General features: G+C 44.1%; 1 protein-coding gene across 2 annotated transcripts in view; it reads right to left on the bottom strand.

Annotated features, from left to right (window-relative positions):
• The window catches only part of LOC122563631 (amine sulfotransferase-like), a 42,856-nt gene that overhangs the window by 6,334 nt on the left and 9,515 nt on the right, over window positions 1-27,007 (bottom strand). For both annotated transcript variants that reach the window (XM_043717619.2, XM_043717618.2), the window contains exons 2-5: window positions 25,877-26,038; window positions 18,228-18,424; window positions 9,066-9,192; window positions 4,746-4,840 (exon numbers count right to left, since the gene is read on the bottom strand). In XM_043717619.2, the coding sequence (XP_043573554.2) occupies window positions 4,746-4,840; window positions 9,066-9,192; window positions 18,228-18,424; window positions 25,877-26,024 (567 nt within the window). In that variant the 5' untranslated portion in view covers window positions 26,025-26,038. The remainder of the gene's footprint in view (window positions 1-4,745; window positions 4,841-9,065; window positions 9,193-18,227; window positions 18,425-25,876; window positions 26,039-27,007) is intronic.

Raw genomic sequence — 27,007 nt, 5'->3', positions numbered from 1 at the left:
CTCCGCAAGATTCCATTGAGCCAGGGAGATCTCGCCCACTGTTTCAATCAAGTTGCCTCTTACTCTTCTAAATTCCAGTGAATATGAGTCTAGTCTGTCTACCTTTACCCAAGAGAGAACCCACACATTCCAGGTATTAGTTAGCAAACTGTCTTTGAACTGTTTCCAACTGCTTCTTTGATACCTTCCTTAAATAAGAAAACCAATTCTGTACATGATATTCCAGATAATGTACATGATATTCCGATTCCAGATAATGTCTGAACAATGTCCTGTATAATTGAGGCTTAACCACCATACTTTGTTTCTTGTGAACTACCAATCTATGTCTAGGACAGTACATTGCCACTGAAACTGTGGGCTTTAATTTTCTGTAATAGCATTGGAAATGGCACTTTACCAAATGCGTTTTGGAAATCTGCAACAAATATAACCACTGATTCCTGGTTATTTCCAGCATGTGTTACTTCTTAAAATAACTCCAATAAAACAATTAATACTAAAATTGTATTAATTTTGCCTGATTATCTTAATCATTTCTAATTGCCCTGGTATAGTGTATTTATTAATAACTTCTGGTGTTGTTCCAGTGCGTTAAGGTGCCTGCTGTGGGTAATTCACATTTCAGCTCCATGAGGAATGTGGGAAGGACAATGGCTTTGTAGACCAGAAGTTTAGTCTGAGCCTGTAGGTCATGGTCTTCAAACACCCTTCTTCTGAGATAGGCACAGGCTCCACTGGCACAGCTCAGGTGGTGTTGTATTTCTGCACTGAAGTTGGCCTTGGAGGAGAGAAGGCTGCTGAGGTATAGAAGGTGATCCATGTTTTCAAGGAGATGGTCATTGGCCCTTGTTGTAGGAGAGGTGGAGAGATTATTGATGGAGTACTAGAGTGCTTTTTATGTTTAAGGCTAAGGCATTGGAGCCTTATATTCCTTGGCAAAGCCATCCAAGATTCACTGCAGACCTTCCACAGAGCGTGCTGTGATGGCATTGACATCAGCATTTTGAAGGTAATAGAGACCTTGCCCTTGGCCTTGAGCCTATTATGGTTGAACCTGTCATCCATATGATAAATGATTTGAATTTCCTTGGGCAGGTTTTGGCCAGTGAGATGGAGGGTGGCATCAATGAAGGTGGTGAAAGGAGTGGGTGTGATGATACAGCCCTGTTTGACCCTGTCTCCACGGTGAAAGGCTGAGTCTCCAATCCACATTTGCTAAGCACTATCGCAGACATGTCAACATGCAGCTGCCTCAGTATCCTGATGAACTTATCAGGGTGGCTGCATCATGACAGTATCTGCCAGAGAGCCTGGTGGTTGACCATGTCAAACGCCTTAGATTGGTCAATGATGGCCTTATAAAGCAGTTGTTTCTGTTCCTGATATTTTTCTTGTAATTGGTGTTCTGTGAAGATCACATGTATTGTTCCTCTGGATGGGCAGAAGCCACACTGTAATTCTGAGAGTATTTCCTCACAAAACAGCAGAAGTCTGTTGCCAGTGGTTGACAGAAGGGAAATAACTTATGTAATTCCTACAGTCAGCCCTGTCACCCTTTTTGAAAATGGTCACAATCAGAGCAGCTCTGCGCTTCAAAGGGAGTTCTTCTTAGAGCCAAATCTATAAGAGCAAGATATGCATGTGTTCATGGAGCTGTAGGCCATCCTCCTTTAGGAACTCGGCAGGAATCCCATCAGGACCAGCAGCCTTGTTGTTTCTTTCCCACGATGGAGAAAATCTTCCTTTTCCCACCCTTCTCTGCCTTCTTCAAGGACTGTTCCCTTCGGTAATCCTTGGTTCGTGCCACTGTCCCCACCAACACCACCCTAACCCCACCTGAACCCAAGATACCTTCCGCTTCAACAAGAAAAGATGCAAAACCTGCTGGCACACCACTCCTGTCCCCTCCACCCATGGCACCAAACAGTCCTTCCAGATGAGACAAAAGTTCACCTGCCTCTCCTACAACCTAGTTTACTGTATCCGATGCCCCTGATGTGGTCTTCTCTACATTGGGAAGACCAAACGTAAACTAAGGGAATGTCTTGCCGAGCACCTCAACCGGGGGTTGACTGAACCTCCCAGTCGCTGCCCATTTTAATACCCCTTCCCACTCCCTTTCCGACATGACCATCCTTGGCTGCCTCCATTGCCACAACAAATCAGATCACAAATTGGAGGAACAACACGTCATCTTCCGCCTGGGTAGTCCACAGGCCAAAGGACTCAACATTGAGTTCTTCAGTTTCAAATAACCTTCTTCTCATTACCTGACTCTTTCCAGCCCCTCTCTCTCCTTTACACTCCTTACAGCCACCAACCGGATTCATTCCTCCTTCCAACCAGGTTGTACCCTTTATCTGTGTTCACTTATCCCCACCTCACCACCTTTTCTCTGTTACACCCACCCCCAGTCCTGAAGAAGTGTTACACCCAAAACATTGACTTCTCCACCTCCTGATGCTGCCTGGCTTGCTGTGTTCTTTCAGCCTTCTGCTTGTCTATCTTGGATTCCAGCATTTGCTGTTTTTTTGTCTCCAACCTAGTTTTTGGCATCTGTCCCACTTTTTCTGATGGAACCTTCTCCAAATCTAGGGAATTTTGAAAATTAAATTCAATGCATCAACTATCTCTCAAGTCACTTATTTTCAGAGCCAAAAGGAAATGAGGACCCTTTTTCAGACCCTTAGGACCCAGAGACTTGTCAGCCTGTAACTTCACCAACAATTTACTCTCTACTACTTCTCTGATGTTTGGAATTTATTTGAGTTCATCACTCCCTTTCATTTCCTGATTTATCATCTCCTAAATAAATATATTTCGCTCTTGCTATGTCTCTAATCTTTGATTTATCACATTTTCATTATTATGACCCCGTGCCATCATTATTTCATTTAAAAACTTCTCTGCTTCCCTACTTGTATAGCTCATTGGAACATTGGTTCTACCAAGATTCAAATATGGACCATCACAATGGGGCAACTCTCACTTTCCCTAGTCCTGATGCCAGTCTCATGAAGCATGGTCCATGTGTTAACATTACCCAGCCATTTTACCCATTCATATTTGCTTTATATTTCTATGTCCACAAACTTGATCAAGTTTTTTGAAGAAGTAACGAAGAGGATTGATGAGGGCAGAGCGGTAGATGTGATCTATATGGACTTCAGTAAGGAGTTTGACAAGGTTCCCCATAGGAGACTGGTTAGCAAGGTTAGATCTCACGGAATACAAAAAGAACTTGCCATTTGTATGTAGAACTGGCTCAAAGATAGAAGACAGAGGGTGGTGATGGAGGGTTGTTTTTCAGACTGCAGGCCTGTGACCAGTGGAGTGCCACAAGGATCGGTGCTGGGTCCACTAGTTTTGGTCATTTATGTAAATGATTTGGATATGCGCATAAGAGGTATAGTTAGTAAGTTTGCAGATGACACCAAAATTGGAGGTGTAGTGGATAGCGAAGAAGGTTACCTCAGATTACAAAGGATCTTGATCAGATGGGCCAATGGGCTGAGAAGTGGCAGATGGAGTTTAATTTAGATAAATGTGAGGTGCTGCATTTTTGGAAAGCAAATCTTCGCAGGACTTATTCACTTAATGGTAAGGTCCTAGGGAATGTTGCTGAACAAAGAGACCTTGAAGTGCAGGTTCATAGCTCCTTGAAAGTAGAGTCGCAGGTAGATAGGATAGTGAAGAAGGCATTTGGTGTGCTTTCCTTTGTTGGTCAGAATATTGAGTACAGGAGTTGCAAGGTCATGTTGTGGCTATACAGGACATTGGTTAGACCACTGTTGGAATATTCCGTGTAATTCTGGTCTCCTTCCTATTGGAAAGGTGTTGTGAAACTTGAAAGGGTTCAGAAAAGATTTAGAAGGATGCTGCCAGGGTTGAAGGATTTGTGCTGTAGGGAGAGGCTGAACAGGCTGGGGCTGTTTTCCCTGGAGTGTCAGAGATGAAGGGGTGACTTTATTCGAGGTTTATAAAATTATGAGGGGCATGGATAGGATAAATAGACAATGTCTTTTTCATGGTGTGGGGAGTCCAGGCCGAGAGGGAATAGGGTTAGGGTGAGAGGAGAAAGATATAAAAGAGACCTAAGTGGCAATCTTTTCACGCAGAGGGTGGTACGTGTATGGAATAAGCTGCCAGAGGAAGTGGTGGAAGCTAGTACAATTGCAACATTTAAAAGGCATTTGGATGGGTATATGAATAGGAAGTGTTTGGAGGGATATGAGCTGGGTGCTGGCAGGTGGGGCTAGATTGGGTTGGGATATCTGGTCGGCATGGATGGGTTGGACCGAAGGGTCTGTTTGCGTGCTGTACATCTCTATGATTCTATGTGGAAAAGATTTGCTGATTTCCTCCTCGGTTATTGTTTAACCAGCAGCACTGTCAACTAAACATGCTGCCAAATATCTCTTCTAGTGAGATAGTTTGAAGAAAACAGCTCCCACTTTTCCCAAAATGATAGCCATTCTGACTTTCTTTCATTCATTCATTAATGGGTTGGGAGCACTGGTTGCTAGTTTGGTCGGCAGATGTTGCCTGTCCAAAATAGAATTGCCCATTCAATTTGCATACTTAGAATTTTGAGCATGTTCTTCAAAGTAAACATTCTGATTTATAGAAAACCTGGACTCTGAAAATTTAATGACACATTCCCTGCTTTAATTGTTTTGGGTCCACATAGTTCATGATTTATTCATCATCTTTAGTTCCAAACATAAACAAATAAAACTTACATTTTTCATATCCTCATATGCCACAAACAAGATGTTGAGTTCATCTTTATGACTGTGCCAGTCTCTGATATGTTCAAACCAAGATCCAAAAAACACTTCAAAAAAGAATAAATATAGTGAGTCATCCACAAACATTCACTTCTGTCATTGCATGTCTGTTAATATTTATTGTAAATAATTGTGGTTAGTACTGATCCTGTGCCGCTCAACTTTTCACAAGTTACGATTCTATAAATGCTTCCTTTATTGCAATGTATTTTATTAGCCACTCATCTGTTCATGCTGATGCACTATCTCCAATACCATGGCTCTTATTGAGTGGCCTTATATGTGCTGTGCCTTATTGAATGCCTTTTTGAATCCCAAAAATGTCAGATCTACTGGTTCCCTTTTATCTCACCTGCTTGTTACCTCGAGAAAGCACACTAATAAATTTCCCAGGCATCATTTTCATCTCGTGAAGACATGCTGACTGTGCTTGGATATATCGTGTATTTCTAAACCCTCTCGTATTACACAAAAGACTTTATTGTTTGCCCAATGACAGTTAAAGTTTTGGAATAAAAGTAAAATACTGCAGATGTTGGAAATCTGAAATAAAAAAAAGAGCTAGGTAAACTGAGCAGATCTGGCAGCATCTGTGGTGAGAGAAAACTGAGATGATTCGAGACCAATATTACTCTTCTTCAGAAATGAAAGGAACTGGAAAGTTGGGGTTGCCAGGATGTTGGCAGAGGGGGAGCAGTTTTGGGTGCGACAGATTGTGAGGCGATCCCCAGCAAAACATAAGATTGCTAATGATGATAAAGTGAACTAGAGATCTAAATGAAGGTATAACAAGGAGAATATGTACCTGTTTTGCCATCAGCAGTCAACAAGAATCGAAGATATGGCCAGCAGAGGGATGTAAGAGAAATGGAGGATAGAGGCCATGGAGATGTCAAAGTACCGAAGAGGAAACCAGTGTTAAGCTAACTGGGAGATAGTTGTCTGTTTTTTTTTTCCCTCTCCTTCCGTTTTTGAATAAGTGTTTCCACCGGCAGTTTTCTATTGCAGAACCTATAAATTCCTGTTCAACTACTACCAGTATGTCCACTATCTCTGTGGCTACTTCCTTTGAAATCCTTGCACCCATCAGTTCCCTTCCCCACCTTTTCCTCCACTACATCAATGATTGTAGCAGTGCTACCTCGTGCTCTCATGAGAAGCTTGAACAGTTCATCAACTTCACAACTACCTTCCGCCCCAACTTCAAATGCACTTGGAGTATCTCAGACACCTCCCTCCCCTTCCTGGACCTCTCCATCTCCATTGCAGCGACTGACTAAACACAGATGTTTACTACAAATCCATAGACTCCTACAGCTACCTGAACTACACCTCGTCCGCTCTGCCTCCTGTAAAAACACCATCCCCTATTACCAATTCCTCTGTGCTCTGCAGCATCTGTTCCCAGGATGACCAATTCCAGCATAGAAAATCCCAGATGCCCTCCTGCTTCAAAGATTACAATTTCCTCTCCCATGTGGTCAATAATGCCCTCCACCTCATCCCCTCCACTTCCCGCACCTCTGCACTTGAGCCCAACCCCTCCCAATGCAACAAGGACTGAACCCACCCCATCCTCAGTCCTCACCTTCCACCCCACCAACCTCCATATACATTGCATCATCCTCCACCACTTCCATCACCTACAGATTCCACTGCTAGCGATACATTTCCCTCCCTGTCCCTATCAGCATTCTGGAGAGACCATTCCCTCCGTGACTCCCTTGTCAGATCCAAGTCCCCCCTCCCCCCACCAGCTTTCACCCCATTCCCAGCACCTTCCACTGCCACCGCAGGAAGTGCAAAGTACGTACTCAGACCTCCTTCCTCACCTCTGTCCAAGGCCTCAAAGGATCCTTCCACATCTAACAGTAATTTACCCGTACTTCCACACACATCATCTACTGTATCCATTGCACCCGATGTGATCTTCTCTACAACAGGGAGACAGGACACCAACTTGCGGATCATCTCTGGGACATCCGCCCCAATCAGTTCCACCGCTCTGTCACTGAACACTTCAACCCCACCCTTCCACCACCAAGGACATGCAGGTCACTGGGCCTCTTCCATCACCACACCCTTACCACCCGACACCTGGGGGAAGAATGCCTCATCTTCCGCCTTGGGACCTACAAACACATGGGAATAATGTGGATATCACTAGTTTCTTAATTTCCCTTTCCCCCACTTAGATCAGTCCCAAGCCTCCAACTCGGCACTGCCCTCTTGACTATCCATCATCTTTCTCATCTGTCCACTCCACCCTCATCTCCAACCTATCATCTTCTCCCCTGCCTTCATCTATCTATTGCATTCCAGCTACCTTCGCCCCCACCCCAATCCCATTTATCTCTCAGCCCCTGCCCCCCAAGCCTCATTCATGATGAAGGGCACATGCCCGAAATGTCGATTCTCCTGCTCCTCAGATGCTACCTGACCTGCTGTGCGTTTCCAGCACCATACTCTTTGACTCTGATAGTTATTATGTGATATTTTAGCCTTTGATTATTTCACATTTTGGGAATGCTATTCATGTCTTCTACTGTGAAGATTGTCACAAAGCATTATTCAACTCCTGAGCCATTTCTTGGTTCCCCATTCTTATTTTTCTAGTCTTCTTAGAGAAAAGGGCCTTTTTTAAAACATATTTAAAAAAAGCTTTTATTATTTCCTTTTACATTACTTGCTAATTTGCCCTCGGTTCATTTTCTCCCTAAATTATTTTTTGGCCTTTTAAACTTTCCCAATCCTGTGGTTCACCACATTGTCTTTCACTCAGATACTAACCTTAACTTCCTTGGTTAATCAGGATCCATTTATTCCCTTGCTTGGATTATAGAGAAGTGACTGGTGGTGATTTAACCTAAGTGTTCCCAGATCTCAGGCGAGAGAAGAGGTTGAGAAGGAGAATCCTTCATGGTAACCTCAAACTGGTGATGGGAATTGAACCCACACTGTTGGCATCACACTGCTCTGTAAACCCACAATCCAGCCAACTAATTCCCAATGCACATAGTATTTTGAAGAAAAGAAATGAATTAATGCTACAAATAGACGTTAACGTGTATGATCCAACAATAATTACAGAGACATTGTTGCATGGAGATCAAAGCTACAAACTAAATATTCAGCCGTAGCTGCCTATTGAAAGGTCAGACAGGAAGGGAGGTTAGATTACTTACAGTGTGGAAACAGGCCCTTCAGAGCACCCAGAGGAAACCCACGCAGACACGGGGAGAATGTGCAAACTCCACACAGTCAGTCGCCTGAGGCAGGAATTGAACCCAGGTCTCTGGTGCTGTGAGGCAGCAGTGCTAACCACTGTCACTGTGCTGCCCACGTTGGTGAGACTTGTTTGATAGTACACGAATGATAAATGTAGTAACAGGAAATTCTCTAGGATTGGATGGTATCAAACTTACATGGATGGAGGGAGGAATTAACAAGGGAAAGAAGACACTAAGTGGTAGTTTTCTGCAGGCCTTCTAACAGTTGGTGTTCTGAACAGAATTAATCAGGATATAATAAGGGCATCGGTTTAGCTCAGTTGGCAGGATTGTGCGTTTACAGACCAGTGTGATGCTAACAGTGTGTATTCAACTCCCATCGCTAGTTTGAGGTTACCATGAAGGACTATCCTTTCCAACCTCTTCTCTCGCCTGAGGTCTGGGGGCACTCAGGTTAAATCACCACCTGTTGCTTCTTTGTAATAAGAGAGCCCCTATGGTCTGCGAAGACTATGGGGACACAACAACTATATGCATTTAAGTAAACAGCCATTAATTTTGTCTTTTTGCCAGCTGTCTCTTCTTTGACCATAGTTGCTTACTTTTAAATGCTTGTACACTCTGTCCCACGCTGGATACCATTGTCACTATAATTTCCCTGTAATACCATCATATCATTTTGCTTTATAAGTCGACATACTCCCCACCCAAGCCGTCCTCATCATTTGTTGTTGGTTGACACTCGAAACATATGCTGAAGTTTGTGGAAAATGGACCGTTTCAACAAATATGGCGGAGAAAGCTGGAACAGCTGTTTGATGTCATGATATGACGAGCTGGGAGGCTTCAGGTCTATGCACGTATGTTCATTCCTGTATACGGAGTAGAGTAGGACCACATCAGGAGCAGCTCAAAGAGCTGTGTTCATCCCTCTGAAGGTTTTGGCTTTTGGAGCTGAATTTCTAGCTCAGAGAATCTTAAACAATTTGATTATTTAAAATATTTGATAAGTCCAAACAAAACTTTTCAAAAAAAAACATACCATTCCCTTCAACAAAATTCTCTAAGAAATCCTGAAAATTCTTTGGTGCCTCCAAGAAACGACTATATTTGTGAAAGTGATATGATGACACAATCACATCCTTGGGATTTCTGGTGACATAAATGATCTGGATGGGAAACAATAACAAGAACAAATACAAATTAGTTGTCAGCTGCTGCTCATTTCGTAATGCCTATACTGGGCAATAATCAATCCAAACAATTAGGTTTAGTGCAAAAGCAAAAATTGCTGGAAAAGCTCAGCAGGTCTGGCAGTATCCGTGGAGGGAAATCAGTTAACAATTTGGGTCCTTGCTCAGAACTGGACCTGAAACGTTAATTCTGATTTCTCTCCACAGTTGCTGACAGACCTGATGAGCTTTTCCAGCAATTTCTGTTTTTTCTTTCTAATTTGCAGTTCTTGATTTTTAATTAGATTTAGTGCACTTGGTTTCTCAGTGCTTGTTTCATTCCTCTTACTTTGATTCAATACTTCTATACCTTTTTCACATCTTAATTGTATTGTGACAGAATGCATAAATAACGCCTTTTACTGCACAATCATCACTGTGTGTAGAGGATAATAAGCCGTTAAAAGTCATTTCCCTGATCACAACATATAGATTAGGAAGGAGATTTTTCTTCTGGCAGCCAGAAAGAGCCACACAGCATCCAAGTGACTGCCAGTCTTTTTAGTGACTGTGTGTGAAAAATATTTCCTCTGGTCTGTCCTAAATTTATCATTCTGGATCAGTGGTGCTGGAAGAGCACAGCAATTCAGGCAGCATCCGAAGACAGGCAAAATCGACGTTTCGGGCAAAAGCCCTTCATCAGGAATAAAGGCAGAGAGCCTGAAGCGTGGAGAGATAAGCTAGAGGAGGGTGGGGGTGGGGAGAGAGTGGCATAGAGTACAATAGGTCAGTGGGGAAGGAGATGAAGGTGATAGGTCAGGGAGGAGAGGGTGGAGTGGATAGGTGGAAAAGGAGCTGGGCAGGTCGGACAAGTCCGGACAGGTCAGGGGATCGAGTTGCTGGAGGTTAGAAGCTAGGATGAGGTGGGGGAAGGGGAAATGAGGAAACTGTTGAAATCCACATTGATGCCCTGGGGTTGAAGTGTTCCGAGGCGGAAGATGAGGCGTTCTTCCTCCAGGCGTCTGGTGGTGAGGGAGCGGCGGTGGAGGAGGCCCAGCACCTCCATATCCTCGGCAGAGTGGGAGGGGGAGTTGAAATGTTGAGCCACTGGGAAATTTGGTTGTTTGGTGCGGGTGTCTCGGAGATGTTCCCTAAAGCGGTCTGCTAGGAGGCGCCCAGTCTCCCCAATGTAGAGGAGACCGCATCGGGAGCAACGGATACAATAGATGATATTAGTGGATGTGCAGGTAAAACTTTGATGGATGTGGAAAGCTCCTTTGGGGCCTTGGATAGAGGTGAGGGAGGAGGTGTGGGCGCAGGTTTTACAGTTCCTGCGGTGGCAGGGGAAAGTGCCAGGATGGGAGGGTGGGTCGTAGGGGGGCGTGGACCTGACCAGGTAGTCACGGAGGGAACGGTCTTTGCGGAAGGCGGAGAGGGGTGGGGAGGGAAATATATCCCTGGTGGTGGGGTCTGTTTGGAGGTGGCGGAAATGTCGGCGGATGATTTGGTTTATGCGAAGGTTGGTAGGGTGGAAGGTGAGCACCAGGGGCGTTCTGTCCTTGTTGCGGTTGGAGGGGTTGGGTCTGAGGGCGGAGGTGCGGGATGTGGATGAGATCCGTTGGAGGGCATCTTTAACCACCTTCACCATCTCCGCCTTCCGCAAAGACCGTTCCCTCCGTGACTACCTGGTCAGGTCCACGCCCCCCTACGACCCACCCTCCCATCCTGGCACTTTCCCCTGCCACCGCAGGAACTGTAAAACCTGCGCCCACGCCTCCTCCCTCACCTCTATCCAAGGCCCCAAAGGAGCTTTCCACATCCATCAAAGTTTTACCTGCACATCCACTAATATCATCTATTGTATCCGTTGCTCCCGATGCGGTCTCCTCTACATTGGGGAGACTGGGCGCCTCCTAGCAGAGCGCTTTAGGGAACATCTCCGAGACACCCGCACCAATCAACCAAATCGCCCAGTGGCTCAACATTTCAACTCCCCCTCCCACTCTGCCGAGGATATGGAGGTGCTGGGCCTCCTCCACCGCCGCTCCCTCACCACCAGACGCCTGGAGGAAGAACGCCTCATCTTCCGCCTCGGAACACTTCAACCCCAGGGCATCAATGTGGATTTCAACAGTTTCCTCATTTCCCCTTCCCCCACCTCATCCTAGCTTCTAACCTCCAGCAACGCGATCCCCTGACCTGTCCGGACTTGTCCGACCTGCCCAGCTCCTTTTCCACCTATCCACTCCACCCTCTCCTCCCTGACCTATCACCTTCATCTCCTTCCCCACTGACCTATTGTACTCTATGCCACTCTCTCCCCACCCCCACCCTCCTCTAGCTTATCTCTCCACGCTTCAGGCTCTCTGCCTTTACTCCTGATGAAGGGCTTTTGCCCGAAACGTCGATTTTGCCTGTCTTCGGATGCTGCCTGAATTGCTGTGCTCTTCCAGCACCACTGATCCAGAATCTGGTTTCCAGCATCTGCAGTCATTGTTTTTACCTCTAAATTTATCATTGTCTATTTTAAACTTGTGACTGCTTATTCTACTCCAAATTAAATGGAAAGTATCTTTTGAAATTTACCACCTCCAGTTGTTTCACTTTGTAACATTCCTTTGTAAGATAAAATATCAAAAAAATATTTTACGGGCTAAGTGCTGGCAGGTGGAACTAGATTGGGTTGGGATATCTGGTCTGCTTGGATGGGTGGGACTGAAGGGTCTGTTTCTGTGTTTTTCATCTCTATGACTCTTTTGCAGTCTGAAAATGAGAAATATCTCCAAGCTTCCCTTCTCACTTAGATCTCTACCAAAACTATCATCAGCTTTATACGTTTCTTCTGCTTCTTCATATATACTTCGTCCAATTTATGACATGATTTTTTAGATGGTCATTCAATTACATTTTCTTTTCCTCTCTTTGAATGCATACATAGTCCCAGATGGCCTCCTTCTTCCACGATTGCAACATCCCTTCCCACGTGGTTGACGATGCCCTCCAGCATATCTCCTCCACTTCACGCACCATTGCCCTTAAAACCCACCCCTCCCAATGCAACATGGACAAAACCCCCCTCGTCCTCACCTTCCATCCCACCAACCTCCGCATACCATGCATCATCCTCCATCACTTCTGCCACCTCCAAACGGACCCCACAAACAGAGATATATTTCCGTCCCCACCCCCGTCAACGTTCTGAAAAGACCATTCTCTCTGCGACTCCCTTGTCAGGTCTACGCACCCCCACCAGCCCACACCCCACTCCTGGCACCTTTTCCTGCCACTGCAAGAAGTGCAAAACCTACGCCCACACCACCTCCCTTACCTCCGTCCAAAGCCCCAAGGGATCCTTCCACATCTGTCAGAAACTTATCTGTACTTCTACCAATGTCAGCTACTGCATCTGTTGCACCTGGTGTGGTCTACTGTACATCAAGCAGACAGGACGCCTTCTTGCAGATCATTTCAGAGAACATCTCTGGGACACTCGAACCCACCAACCACACCCCTCTGTGGCTGAACACTTCAACTCTCCCTCCTACTCCATCAAGGACATGCAGGTTCTGGACCTCCAGGCATCTGGTGGTGTGGGAGCGGTGGTGAAGGAGGCCCAGGACCTCCATTTCCATGGCAGAGTGGGAGGGGGAGTTGAAATTTTGGGTCACAGGGTGGTGTGGTTGATTGCTGCGAGTGTCCTGGAGATGTTCCCTAAAGCGCTCTGCTAGGAGGCATCCAGTCTCCCCAGTGTAGAGGAGACCGCATCGGGAGCAATGGATGTAATAAACGATATTAGTGGATGTGCAAGTAAGACTTTGATGGCTGTGGAAGGCTCCTTGAGGGCCTTGGATGGAGGTGAGGGAGGAGGTGTGGGTGCAGGTTTTGCAGTTCCTGCGGTGGTAGGGGAAGGTGCCAGGATGGGAGGGTAGTTTGTAGGGGCGGCGTGGACCTGACCAGGTAGTCACGGAGGGAACGGTCTTTGCGGAAGGCGGAAAGGGGTGGGGAGGGAAATATATCCCTGGTGGTGGGGTATTTTTGGAGGTGGCGGAAATGTGGGCAAATGATTTGGTTTCGCATAAACCAAATTATCCACCGACATTTCCGCCACACCTCCTCCCTCACCTCCATCCAAGGCCCTAAAGGAGCCTTCCATATCCATCAAAGTTTTACCTGCACAACCACGATGATCATTTATTGCATCCGTTGCTCCCGATGCGGTCTCCTCTACACTGGGGAGACTGGACGCCTCCTAGCAGAGTGCTTCAGGGAACATCTCTGGGACACCCGCACCAATCAACCACACCGCCCTGTGGCCCAACATTTCAACTCCCCCTCCCACTCTGCCGAGGACATGGAGGTCCTGGGCCTCCTTTACTGCCGCTCCCTCACCACCAGACGCCGGGAGGAAGAACGCCTCATTTTCTGTCTTGGAACACTTCAACCCCAGGGCATCAATGTGGACTTCAACAGTTTCCTCATTTCACCTTCCCCCCCACCTCACCCTAGTTCCAAGCTTCCAGCTCAGCACTGTCCCCATGACTTGTCCTACCTGCCTATCTCCTTTTCCACCTATCCACTTCACCCTCCTCCCTGACCTGTCACCTTCATCCCCTCCCCCACTCACCTATTGTACTCCATGCTACTTTCTCCCCACCCCCACCCTCCTCTAGCTTATCTCTACACGTTCAGGCTCTCTGCCTTTATTCCTGATGAAGGGCTTTTGTCCGAAACGTCAATTTTGCTGCTCCTCGGATGCTGCCTGAACTGTTGTGCTCTTCCAGACCACTAATCCAAATTCTGGTTTCCAGCATCTGCAGTCATTGTTTTTACCATATTCTTGAACCAGTTAAACTCTTTGTGGTGTTGATACATCCATGGTCTGTTGGGAAGGACTTTCGACCAGATAATTTGGTCTTATCAGTAAATTTGAGAACTAAGTGCAAACCAAGTTATTGGAGAAATATTAGCCACCCAATGTAGATGAGTGTTTTTGCGAAGAGCAAATTAAAGTGAACAGAAATCTGTGGCATGCCAAGAAACAGGCAGGAACTTGGAGATTTTTGCATTTAACCAAAGCATCTTTGCTAATGTGGCCATTGCTCAATCATAAATGATATTTTAACATGTTGACATGCAATTAGAATGAGTTATAACCTTGGATTTGGTCTTCAGCTCTATGCACACAGCTTTCCAGGACCACCTGAAAGTCCCAGGTAAAGCAGTGGGGATTAACAGGGCTGAACAATTGACAGGCAAGAATGGCTTTAAATACTAACATGTGACATTGCTTCCTAACTTATGTAAAAGAGCTTTGCTCACAAGTCTTGTTCTCAGAGTATTTCATCACTCCATGGGAGGTGATGTCAAACCTTTGGAGGTCATTTGCACTATTTAGCTTTTTTTTTGCCCTTGGCCTGCACTTTCCAGCTGACAGCCTTGTCATCAGCATGGCGGGTGTTTAGAAAACTCTATCTTAACAACTGTAAAAAAGGTAGCTTCCCTTTAACTTCACACCTCTGCATAAAACAAAAAGAATGAAGATCGAGCACTATCTTACAGGAGACAAAACCTTCAACAGTGGGCATACTGGCAGCAAATTAAAATCTTGCACAAGGTGGAACCCCATGTTTAAGGAGACTCAGACATTCTGCTTGCTGGTTGCTGTTAATTGCAAATGGGCCACTAAACATGATTAGTTTCAATTCAAGCTCCAGTACAGTTTAGGCAAATTACAATGCAAATGTTGAGACCATTCACCGTAAGACTCCCCACCGGAAGAACAACCTGGGGCTAATTGAAGGCTGGAGGCTGGTACTCTGCCAATGAACAAAGTCAAAAGCAGCCAATGAACAAAGTCAAAAGCATTCCCTCTGACATACAGGTTACAATTCAGCCAAGTCCCTTCAATGCACATATGAGTGAGATCCAAACCGAGGTAGAGCCAGGAATAGTTTTGTTTTTGACATCTCTCTCAAAAAGGCCTCAGACAACTCAGCTGATTGACTTTGACCACACCACAACAAGAAGGCTCAACAGCTGCCAATCTGATGCCAGCTGATGAAGGAATCCAAACAGGCACAAATGCTGTTGAGATCCTGAAAAGGTTCAGACAAGAGCAATAAGATTTCTGAAGGCTGCTCCATGACACAGAGAGCGGTGATGCAGCTCATGCTTCCTAAAAGCCTCAAGTGGCAAGAGTTAATTGGGGTTCATGATCAAGCACAACACCAAGCAATGGGAAAAATTACTGCCCTGATCAGAGAGCAGTGTTACTGCTTCTGGATGGCTGCTGATATTGAGGAATACTGATGAAGTTGAGAGAGGTATACTTTTGCCAAGCAGCAATCAACCTCATCCTGGCATGGGATCCCTGGTGATCAAAAGACCTCAAGAGGTCCTTGCAGTGGATTTTCCAGACTTTGACCCCAGCAATTAACAGGGCCAAGCAGATTCTCATACATATGAATGTCTTCAAGTTTGTACAGGACATTCCCACCTATGACAGAGAGCCTAAATTATTGCCAAAATATTACTGTGTGAGTGGTTTCTCTGTTTCAGAGTTCCATGTTGGATTCACAACAATCAGGAATGCAATTTCAAAAGCAAGATCCTACAGGAGCTTTGCAAGGCCTACGACATTGCCAGAGGGTAATCGAAAGTGCCAACTATTCAACCACACGGTACAAGCTGGTTTATGAATCTGTTCAGACACAGCTCTGGACCAGGAGAAAGTGAGGACTGCAGATGCTGGAGATCAGAGCTGAAAAATGTGTTGCTGGAAAAGCGCAGCAGGTCAGGCAGCATCCAAGAAGCAGGAGAATCAACTTTTCGGGCATAAGCTCTTCTTCAGGAATGAAGAGAGTGTGCCAAGCAGGATAAGATAAAGGTAGGGAGGAGGGACTTGGGGGAGGGGCGTTGGGAATGCGATAGGTGGAAGGTGAGGGTGATAGGCCGGAGAGGGGGTGGGGGCGGAGAGGTCGGGAAGAAGATTGCAGGTCAAGAAGGCGGTACTGAGTCCGAGTGTTGAGACTGAGATAAGGTGGGGTGAGGGGAAATGAGGAAGCTGGAGAAATCTGCATTCATCCCTTGTGGTTGGAGGGTTCCTAGGCAGAAGATGAGGTGCTCTTCCTCCAGGCGTCATGGTGCCATGGTCTGGCGATGGAGGAGGCCAAGGACCTGCATGTCCTTGGCGGAGTGGGAGGGGGAGTTAAAGTGTTCAGCCACGGGGCGGTTGGGTTGGTTGGTGCGGGTGTCCCAGAGGGGTTCTCTGAAACGTTCCGCAAGTAGGCGGCCTGTCTCCCCAGTGTAGAAGAGGCCACATCGGGTGCAGCGGATGCAGTAAATGATGTGTGTGGAGGTGCAGGTGAATTTGTGACGGATATGGAAGGATCCCTTGGGGCCTTGGAGGGAAGTGAGGGGAGAGGTGTGGGCACAAGTTTTGCATTTCTTGTGGTTGCAGGGGAAGGTGTCGGGAGTGGAGGTTGGGTTGGTGGGGGAAATGGACCTGACGAGGGAGTCGCGGAGGGAGTGGTCTTTCCAGAACACTGATAGGGGAGGGGAGGGAAATATATCCTTGGTGGTGGCGAAAATGACGAAGGATGATATGATGTATCTGGAGGTTGGTGGGGTGGTAGGTGAGGACCAGTGGGATTCTGTCCTGGTGGTAATTGGAGGGGCGGGGTTCAAGGGCAGAGGAGCGGGAAGTGGAGGAGATGCAGTGGAGAGCATAGTCAACCACGTCTGAGGGGAAATTTGGTATTGGAATTGGTCCTCCTGGGAGCAGATGCAGCGGAGGCGAAGGAATTGGGAATATGGGATGGCCTTTTTACAGGGGGCAGGGTGGGAGGAAGTGTAATCCCCAAGGGATCCTTCCATATCCGTCACAAATTCACCTGCACCTCCACACACATCATTTACTGCATCTGCTGCACCCGATGTGGCCTCCTCTACATTGGGGAGACAGGCCGCCTACTTGCGGAACTTTTCAGAGAACCCCTCTGGGACACCCGCACCAACCAACCCAACCGCCCCATGGCTGAACACTTTAACTCCCCCTCCCACTCCGCCAAGGACATGCAGGTCCTTGGCCTTCTCCATCGCCAGACCATGGCAACACGACGCCTGGGGGAAGAGCGCCTCATCTTCTGCCTAGGAACCCTCCAACCACAAGGGATGAATGCCGATTTCTCCAGTTTCCTCATTTCCCCTCCTCCCACCTTATCTCAGTCCCAACACTCAGACTCAGCACCGCCTTCTTGACCTGCAATCTTCTTCCCAACCTCTCCGTCGCCACCCCCTCTCCGGCCTATCATCCTCACCTTAACCTCCTTCCACCTATCGCATTCCCAATGCCCCTCCCGCAAGTCCCTCCTCCCTACCTTTTATCTTAGCCTGTTTGCACACCCTTCTCATTCCTGAAGAAGGGCTTATGCCCGAAACGTCGATTCTCCTGCTCCTTGGTTGCTGCCTGACCTGCTGCGCTTTTCCAGCAACACATTTTTCAGCACAACTCTGGACCAGGTGACATTTGAACCAAGGACTCTTGATCTGTTTAGAAGTTGATAGTCTGAGAGTAAAGAACAGTACATTCAAGGAAATTGCCTCCCTTTAAGACATCTTAAATGTTAATGCCACAACCATGGCTCAACTTTTAATTTATACAAATGAAGTAAAATATATTGGCTGAGCTAACTTAGTAAGTTACTGCACTTCAGTTGAGTGAGTAACACTGAGGAAATGTCTCTAGCATAGACAAGTTCCATACTGGGGGTTGAGCCACATTGAGCCACTCTATACTTAGCCACAATAGAATGATAGTTTTAGGTTTTTACTTACTTGAGAAAAAAAAATCACGTTCATGAAAGAAATATAACTAATATGCTGCTAGAAATTAGAGATCTTGTATGGTTAGAGCTTATTTTCTGTATATTTGAACTTAATCTGAAAGATTGAGTGAAACAGGTAAGTACAATTTCACTATACCAAATATCTTATTGAACTGCAATTATATTTAAAGTTAGTTTCAAACACACCTTGAACATTTTGTTTTTCACACAGTTTGGCACCATTTGGTAATTTAAGTGTGTTGTCAATATCTGATAGTCCATGATTTCAAGGTTGAATCGAACACTCTCCATCCATGGGGCTCTCTCGTAGAGGTTTATCACTTTTTTCGAATCATTGTCATTGCATAAAATCAGACTCATAATCTGCTGCATCCAAGTTGTTCCTGAACCAGGGAGATGTAAAATTGTTAATTAATAGAAAAACAGATTGGAAAAAGGTGCCTTAACTTCTCTATCTTGTTCACAACACGGGGTAAACCCCTCTGCTCATTTAACCCACTTCGCACTGTAATCTGTTAACTTTCAAGAGGCAAAGAACTACTCCAGATTTTACTATTTAAAGTAAAAATTAGCAATTTTATTCTTTTAAGTCCTACAGAGAACATTAAAACAACAACTATTTGCAACTGCTTTCTCTTAAACCTATCTTTTACCTCCCACTCTACAATACTGGTCCGATTGAAACAAAAATAACCCTGATTAAGATTTTTTTTAAAAATCCACTTTTCAAAACCAGCCAGCATTGTCAATTTTCCTCTGTATTTTCCAGGGTTATCTTCGGTATTCAGCTGCACAAATTTCTTATGGATAGGTCCCTTTCAGAGAGCTATTCTGCTGGCAGTCTTGGTGCTTGGCTGCTCTTGCCAGTTCTCCCCCTAACTGTTCAAAATGTCCAAAACTTCGGATCATTTCATTGGCTTGATGTGATCCCATACAGTAAAAATCAAATTCCGTTGAATTTTGAGATCTGGGCATAATTTAAACTGATTGGCCAAATTTGAATTTGTTTTTGTTCCATGGCAATGCAACTCCAGCTATTTGTTTCAATCAAATGTTACACTGTTAAATTGTTCAGCACACTCAGTGCTTCCAGTCAGTCCTTGTTAGCTTCCTCTCTCTCTCAAAGGTACAGTACACACCTACACCTTCATAACACCTCCCCCTTAAGGAAAAATGAACCAGCACAATGAAAAGATGCATTCATTTTTTTCCTCTCTCTATTGCTTAACCACATTACCGTGACATACACATAACTTTAATCTAAGGTCATATTAACTTCTTTCCACATATATAAAGCATTGAATAGATACCTATCTCATCTATACTTCATCAATTAAATCCGTGATAACTCATCTGAGATTACATTCTTACAACCCGCAACATGTACGATTTGTAATTTAAAAGTCTGTGACATGAAACTGCAAAGAAATAGTTTCATATTCTCGTCTTTAAATTGTTCCAAGAATGTAAGTGGATTGTGATCTGGGTACACAACCGTCTCCGACACATTGTTCGTGACGTACACATTAAAATGTTATAAAGCCCGTACCAAACTCAATAGTTCTTTTTCAATCGTGGAGTATTTCTTCTGATGGATGTTGAGTTTCTTTGAAAAGTAACCAATTGGCAGTTCAATCCCATCCTCATCTTCCTGTAGCAGTACAGCTCCAACTCCTATGTCACGAGTATTGATGGGAACTTTGCAGGATTTTGAAAGGTTTGGTGTAGCTGAAACTGGTGCGTGGTTAATATTGTTTTTAACTGGTCGAATGCCTCCTGGCATTGTTCTGTATATCAAAAGCTTGTGTTCTTCTTCAGAAAATCTATTATCGGTGTTACTACATTGCTGAGGTTTAGAACAAACTTCCAACTGAATCCGCTTAGTCACAAAAATTGAAACACCTCTTTCTTTGAGGTTGGTTGTGGAAATTCCTCAATGGCCTTCGTCTTTGGATTTCGTGGGGTCAACTGTCCATAACCAATGTTATGTCCCAAGAACATCACCTCTGCTTTCGCAAATTCAGTTTTGTTAAAGTTTATTACCAGTTTTGCTTCTTGTAGTTGTTCAAGGAGCTCTGCCAACTGTACCATGTGACCTTTCCAGGAATTACTAAAGATCACAACATCGTCCAAATGCTGCACCATTTGTTAACCCAGCCACAACTCTGTTCACGAGTCTTTGGAATGTGGCAGGTGCATTCTTCATTCCAAAGGGCATGACTTTGAATTGATAGTGCCCATTTGGGGTTACAAATGCAGAAATGTTTTTCGCTGTCTCTGATAAAGGTAGTAACCATGCAATAAGTCCAGCTTGGTGATATAACTGGCTTGTCCAACTTTCTCGATACAGTCCTCCAATTTCAGTACTGAATATGAGTCCAAATTTCAACGGCGGTGACCTTTCAGTAATCCACGCAAAATAGTTGAGTTCCGTCCAGTTTGGGAACAAAAATGATCAGCGAAGTCCACTTGCTCTGGCTCAGTCCGATCACATCCTCATTGTGCATGGCCTCCATCTCCTTCTTGACCTGTCAGCCTTTGAAAGGATTATGCCGCTAGGGTTGTTGTTTTATCGGAGCAGTATTCCCTACATTTACTTCATGTGCAGTAGCATTAGTCGTCCCCATCTGATTCTTACATATGCCCCTTTACTGCAGTAATGAACCTTTCAACTACGTCCTTTGCTCCTGAGACAGATAGTCTACTAACCTATCCCATTCCTCAAGGACTTTTTGATTTTTTTAACAAATTTTGAGGCAAATCAATAGCCACATCATCTGGATTTGATTTCTCACTCTGCAGGGCATGAACTAATACCTGTTTCTCCAGTTCTTTCTCTCTAGTATAATACGGTTTCAACATGTTCACATGACATAACCGATACCATTTTTTCATATCTGGCATCTTTACTAAATAGTTCACCTGACTCAACTTTTTCTCAATGTGATAGGGACCACTAAACCTGGCTTTGAAGGGACCTCCTATCACTGGTAACAGTACCAACACCTCATCCCCTTGGGAAAATGTCGGCGCCATAAAGCTTTTATCAGCCACCTGCTTCATTCTATACTGTGCCCTCTTTGCGTGCTGTTTGACTAAATCACCTACTTGATTTAATCTCTCCCTCACCTCCGACTTATAATCTAAGTTTGAGATCTCTGACTTTGGTCCTGTAAATTTCTCTTTGATTAGTTTCAAAGGGCTTCTCACTTCATGCCCGAACGTTAACTTAAAGGGAGTAAACTGATTGGATTCATTTGGGGTATCTCTTATGGCAAACAGTACAAATGGGATACCTTTATCCCAATCATTCGGGTAATCCTGACAGTATGCTCTCAACATGTTCTTCAAGGTCTGATGCCACCTTTCTAAAGCTCCCTGAGATTCAGGATGGTACACACTTGATTTAAAGTGCCGTATACGTAAGCTAGCCATGACCTCCTTAAACAGCCCAGCATTAAAATTAGATCTTTGATCTGACTGGATCTCTCTGGGTATCCCATACCGTGTGAAGAAAGCTACTAACTCCTCTACCACCATTTTTGCCTTGATAATGCACAATGGAATTGCTTCTGGAAATCTGGTAGACACATTCATTATGGTTAACATGTACTGGTTCCCACTTTTAATTCTCGGGAGGGATGTACACAATCAATTATAAGTCACATGAAATATTCTTCAAATGTGGGAATTGGCAGCAAGGGTGCTGGTTTTATTGCCACCTGTGACTTACCTACCATTTGGCATGTATAACATGCACAACAAACGTTAACCATATCCTTCTGCATTCCAGGCCAATGAAAATGTTAACCAGAGTCTTTCGTAACCTCCTCCAGGTTGTTCATGTGCTACCCGTAACTCCTCCTGTCTGTATGCTACCAGTAACACAGTCTGGTGCACTTCAGCCCATTTCTCCTCTGCACTAACCTGCTGTGGTCTCCAGTTTCGTCTTAGGATTCTATCTTTCAGATAATATCCCTCTGGAATATTCTCTGCCTCCTTTTTGTACCTTTTATCGTCTTGTCTTGCTGTTGCAAGTCCCTTGGCCTTTCAAGACTAAACACTTCTGTCTGACCTTTTGACAGTTCAGGGTTTTCCTGCACCATTACATCAAACAGAGTGTCCTCTCCTGGCACTCATTCTCAGATTCAATCAATAAGCACCCGACCTGGATCCAATATACCGACCACTGCAACAGACAGCTGGAACTGACAACCGGAAGCGGCAGATTCAAACCATTACAAATGCCGGAGGAAAGATCACAGAAGCGCTTCACAGGAGGCTCCCAAGCACTGAGGATGTCACCTAGACAGGAGATGAAACATCTGCAACACAAATTCCCAGCTCGGCGAACAGAACCACAACTGTGGTAAACACTTACCAGTGCTCTCTACTCTTGGTTTCACAGTGTAGGATCTCCCCTTCTTCCAACTTCTATCCCTTACAGGCCGAAGTTCTGGTCGGAAACTTGTCTGATGTACCAACATGTATTCATCTGCTAATGCTGCTGCCCTTCTTACTTCCTGAACTTTCTGTTCATGCGTGTGAATTCTTACCATCTCTGGACGTGCATTTTAATTTCCTCCAGCAGAATAATCTCTCTTAGAGTCTCATAGGTCTAATCTATCTTCAATGCTTGCATCCATCTATGAAAATGACTATTCTTTCCAACTCAACAGAAGTCTGACCTGGTTCCTTCTTTGTGTTTCTGAACCGCTGTCTATATGCTTCTGGTACCAGTTCATAAGCATTTAAAATAGCCTGTTTGACCCCTTCATAATCTCTTGAATGCAACGCTCCCCCCCCCCACCCCCATCTGACAGCTTAGCAAATACCTCACTGGCTCTGCCTACCAGTTTAGTCTGAATAAGCATTACCCATAAATACTTGGACCACCCCATCTACCTAGCCAATTTTTCAAACGAAATGAAGAAGGCTTCAACATCTTTCTCATCAAAATGTGACGGAGTTTTAACATATTTGTAAATATCATTACCTTCTCTTTTAATCTCCATCCTGTTACCTTGACTTTGCTGACTAAGTCACAACTTCTCAAATTCAAATTCTCTCTCTTTTCCTCCCTCCCTTTCTTCTCTCTCTCTTTGCTCAGTTAAGCACTTTCACTCTCTTCGATTTTCCTCTCTCTCTTCTCCCTTTCTTTATCTCTCCTTGCTCTCTCTCACTTTGTTTACCTTCTAATTCCATCTTCCTCAATTGTAATTTAAGTTTGTCTAACTCAACTGCACTTGTCTGTTTCTCTGACACAGCTAGTATTCGGTTAGTTCTCTTACAATTTCCATTTTACTTTTGTCCTTAGTTAAACCTCTTTGCTAATTCTAAGAGTATGGTCTTTTTCTTTTCTAAACTTTCTTGGCAAATTTGGGAATCATCTTCAAATCCCACAACCTCTTTAGTCATTTTCAGAGGTATTTCTCTCACTTTTAACTTAACTAACCACTGCTAACCGAAATTATACAAATTGTCTCACCTACGTTTTATTTAAAGATCTAGGACACTAATCGGCAAGTGTTTAAATGTACTGGGCTTTTCTCGTACCCCAAATCTATTCAAGTCTGGGTAAATCTCAGAATGGACCTGTCTAAACATGTTCAAATTACGGACGAGAGCCTCCAAACTATTATGACACCGGGTTTGCCCCTCTGCAAATTTAAACCCAACGTACACATAAGCTCACCTCGCATCGTAATCTGTTAGGTTTCGAGAAGCAGAGAACAATCCCAGATTTCACTATTTAAAATAAAAATTAACCATTTTATTCTTTAACTCCAACAGAGAATATTAAAACAACAACTATTTACAACTCCTTTCTCTTAAACCTATCTTTTACGTTTCACTCCGATATTTAAAAAAACAACCCCGATTAAGATTTGCAACATTTTAAAACCATCCAGCATTGTCAAATTTCCTCTGTAGATTTTCCTCTGTATTTTCCTGGGTCATCTTCATATTCTGCTGCACAAATTTCTTATGGATAGGTCTCTTTCAGAGAGCTATTCTGCTGGCAGTCTTGGTGCTTGCTTGGCTGCTCTTGCCAGTTCTCCCCCCTAACCTTTCAGAATGTCCAGTTTTATACCCCAAAACATCAGATAATTTCATTGGTTTGATGTCTTCCCAACAGTAAAATTCAAATTCCATTGAATTTTGTTATCTGGGGCATAATTTAAACTGATTGCCGAATTTGAATTTGTTTTTGTTCCATGGCAATGCAACTCGAGCTATGTTTCAACCAAATGTTACATTTTTAAATTGTTCAGCATACTCTATGCTTTCAGTCAGTCCTTGCTAGCTTCCTCTCTCTCAAAGGTACAGTACACAACTACACTTTCATAACAACCCTCGTGTGGCAGGTTCATTACGCAATTTCTTTGTGACTTTACTCATAAAATTTATGAACTTACTACCAACTCAAATGTTATCAAATAAATAGCAACTCTTGTGTTCATGAGTGACTGTTCCACTCTTTCTGTCAGGGGACACACATGCACTCAAAACAGGAGAATCAGAATACACGGGGGAATGTCATTGTTCTGAAACTGTCAGCAGCACACTGTCCACTGTGAAATAATTGAAATGCAACAGATATTCAACATGCTTGAACAAAATGGATTATGTCAGTCTCAGTCAAATTTTAAAATTCTTTCCATTATAGATTTAAGGGTTGCTGCCAAATTTAATTATTTATATCCTGAACAAACACTGGCTCCTAGCATCATCATATGAGATTAAGGTTTCCATTTACATTTCAAGTATCTTTAATAATGTGGAATTAATGTACTTTAAGCCACATTAAGTTATAATTGCAATCTACAATGAGGTCGTTTCTTCGGAAAGAGCATTGTGGGTTCAATTCCCATCAGCGATTTGAAGGTACTATGAAGGGCTCTCCTTTTCAACCTCTTCCCTCGCCCTCAGGTTAAAGCACCCCAGTCGCTTGTCTCTAATGAGAGAGCAGTCCCTGTGATCTGGTAAGACTATTGCAACACAATCACAAAAGTGTCTGAAAATTTGGCAAGAGCACTGTACTTAGATGAGAGAAGTTAACAATATTGTACATGCATCGTGGACATCCAGTAAAAGAGAGAATGGAAACGCTGTGACATGCATGTGGAGGTCAGAAGGCAACTGGACAGACCAGCCCAATCTATCAGATATTGAAAGAATTTTGGGCCAAAACTTCTGTTAATGCTATGCCTTGTCTGTCAGCTTCTAGGTTTGGTCAAGGAGACCAAGGCTGAGAAAATTCTGATGTTAAATAGATTCTTTATATTTGTTTGCATTTGTTATCAACCATAACCTATTGTCAGTCAAAGTGACATTCTTTTGAGGGTCTCAAAAGAGAACTGATAATTATCTGAAAAGATCTTCACAGTTACTGGAAATAAATAGGGAATGAGACTTGGTGAATTGCTCTTGTGACACTTTGTGATATTCTCCATCACGGACTGGCACTGGTTATCTAAGCTAACAAGGACAAAGTAAATACCTGGGCAGCACTATAGGTCCTGCAAATGTGATCAGCAGACACTGATTTCTGCTGCTTTCTACAACTCCATTTAAAATGAGGCATTCTGCATACCAACCAAGCCCAAGCGATAACAGAATTCAGTTTTTATGGGAGGCTGATATATAAAGAGTATGAATGTATTTTTATCACAGATTCACAGATCACCTTCATTCATGGATTCAACCCTCACAGGGAGAAGCTCACAAACAGAAGAGAAAATTAAAAGGCATAAATACATGTTAAACATTCTTTTGAAGTAATTGTTCAGCAATTCTGGACACAACAACATTAAATCACAACGGTTTCTCACCAGATTTCGGGTAAGTAATAAGGACTGGAATATGTGGATCTATGTTGAAATCTTTCAGCCTTTCAAGTCGTTCAGCTGAATGGAACGGTGAACAGAATATGATGCCATTATGACGAAAGTACGTCATCGGTTCTTCACTGTTTTCCATCGTGGAATTTTTATCTAAAAAGAAAATATTTACTTTAGGCTTCATTTTGCATACATTAGCAGCAGGCAATTGCAAGATCAATCCAGAATTCTGTAACATATTACAAGAATTATTATCCACGCCTTTGCTTCAACAACTTGTGCCTTCTCTCAGCACAAAGTCAGGAAAAATGAGTGGAGGTTCAAATCTCTGCCCCTTCTGTGTTACCCAAAGATTTCCAGGAATTTATCTGAAAGCCGGATAGGCTTGTTTTCCCCACCTTCCTGCCCCACAGCCATCCTAGTCACCTGCCACCCACCTGTCACCCACCCACGACCTACTAGCCACTTGCTTACTCACCCACATCTACCATTTTCTTGCTCACCCAGCCAGTCACTCACATGGAGTACCGGCCGGGTACAGTATCACACAAGCCCAAAAGATAAAATGGTGCCATATGTACACTAGTGAAGCTAGCCATTTCATTTTTCTATCATGCAATAGGAACATGTGGTATTTTCCAATAACTGGACCAGGAATATATCACGTGTCACAGAACTGATATGATGCAGAAGGAGGCTATTCAGGTCTGCAATGACTGTCTTTGATTTATTGTCAATTTCCTGACTTATTCTTCTATCTCTGGGCATTGATTATTCAAACCAATTGATTATTTCACGTTCCATATCATAATTCCAAAAACAAATTTCACCTCCAGACTCTGAGACCTCAGACTCTGCTTCTCCCTTTTACGACTGGATCCTAAACTTCCTGATCTCCAGTCTGCAATCAGCAAGAATAGGCAACAATACCTCCTCCACGATAATTCTCAACACTTGTGGCCTACAAAGCTATGTTCTAAGCTCCTTACTATCCTGCTTATGCACTCTCAAGATTATGTGGCCAAATTCCGCTCTAACTCCATTTAAACATTTGCTGATGACCCCACCATATAGTGGGTTGGATCTCAAACAATAACAAGACAGAGTACAGGAAGGAGATAG

Source organism: Chiloscyllium plagiosum, unplaced genomic scaffold (genome assembly GCF_037043375.1).
Source record: "Chiloscyllium plagiosum isolate Xiang-an unplaced genomic scaffold, Cpla_swu_hap1 HiC_scaffold_30, whole genome shotgun sequence".
In the NCBI taxonomy this organism is placed as follows: Eukaryota; Metazoa; Chordata; class Chondrichthyes; order Orectolobiformes; family Hemiscylliidae; genus Chiloscyllium; species Chiloscyllium plagiosum.
This window is presented reverse-complemented; position numbering and strand designations above follow the sequence as displayed.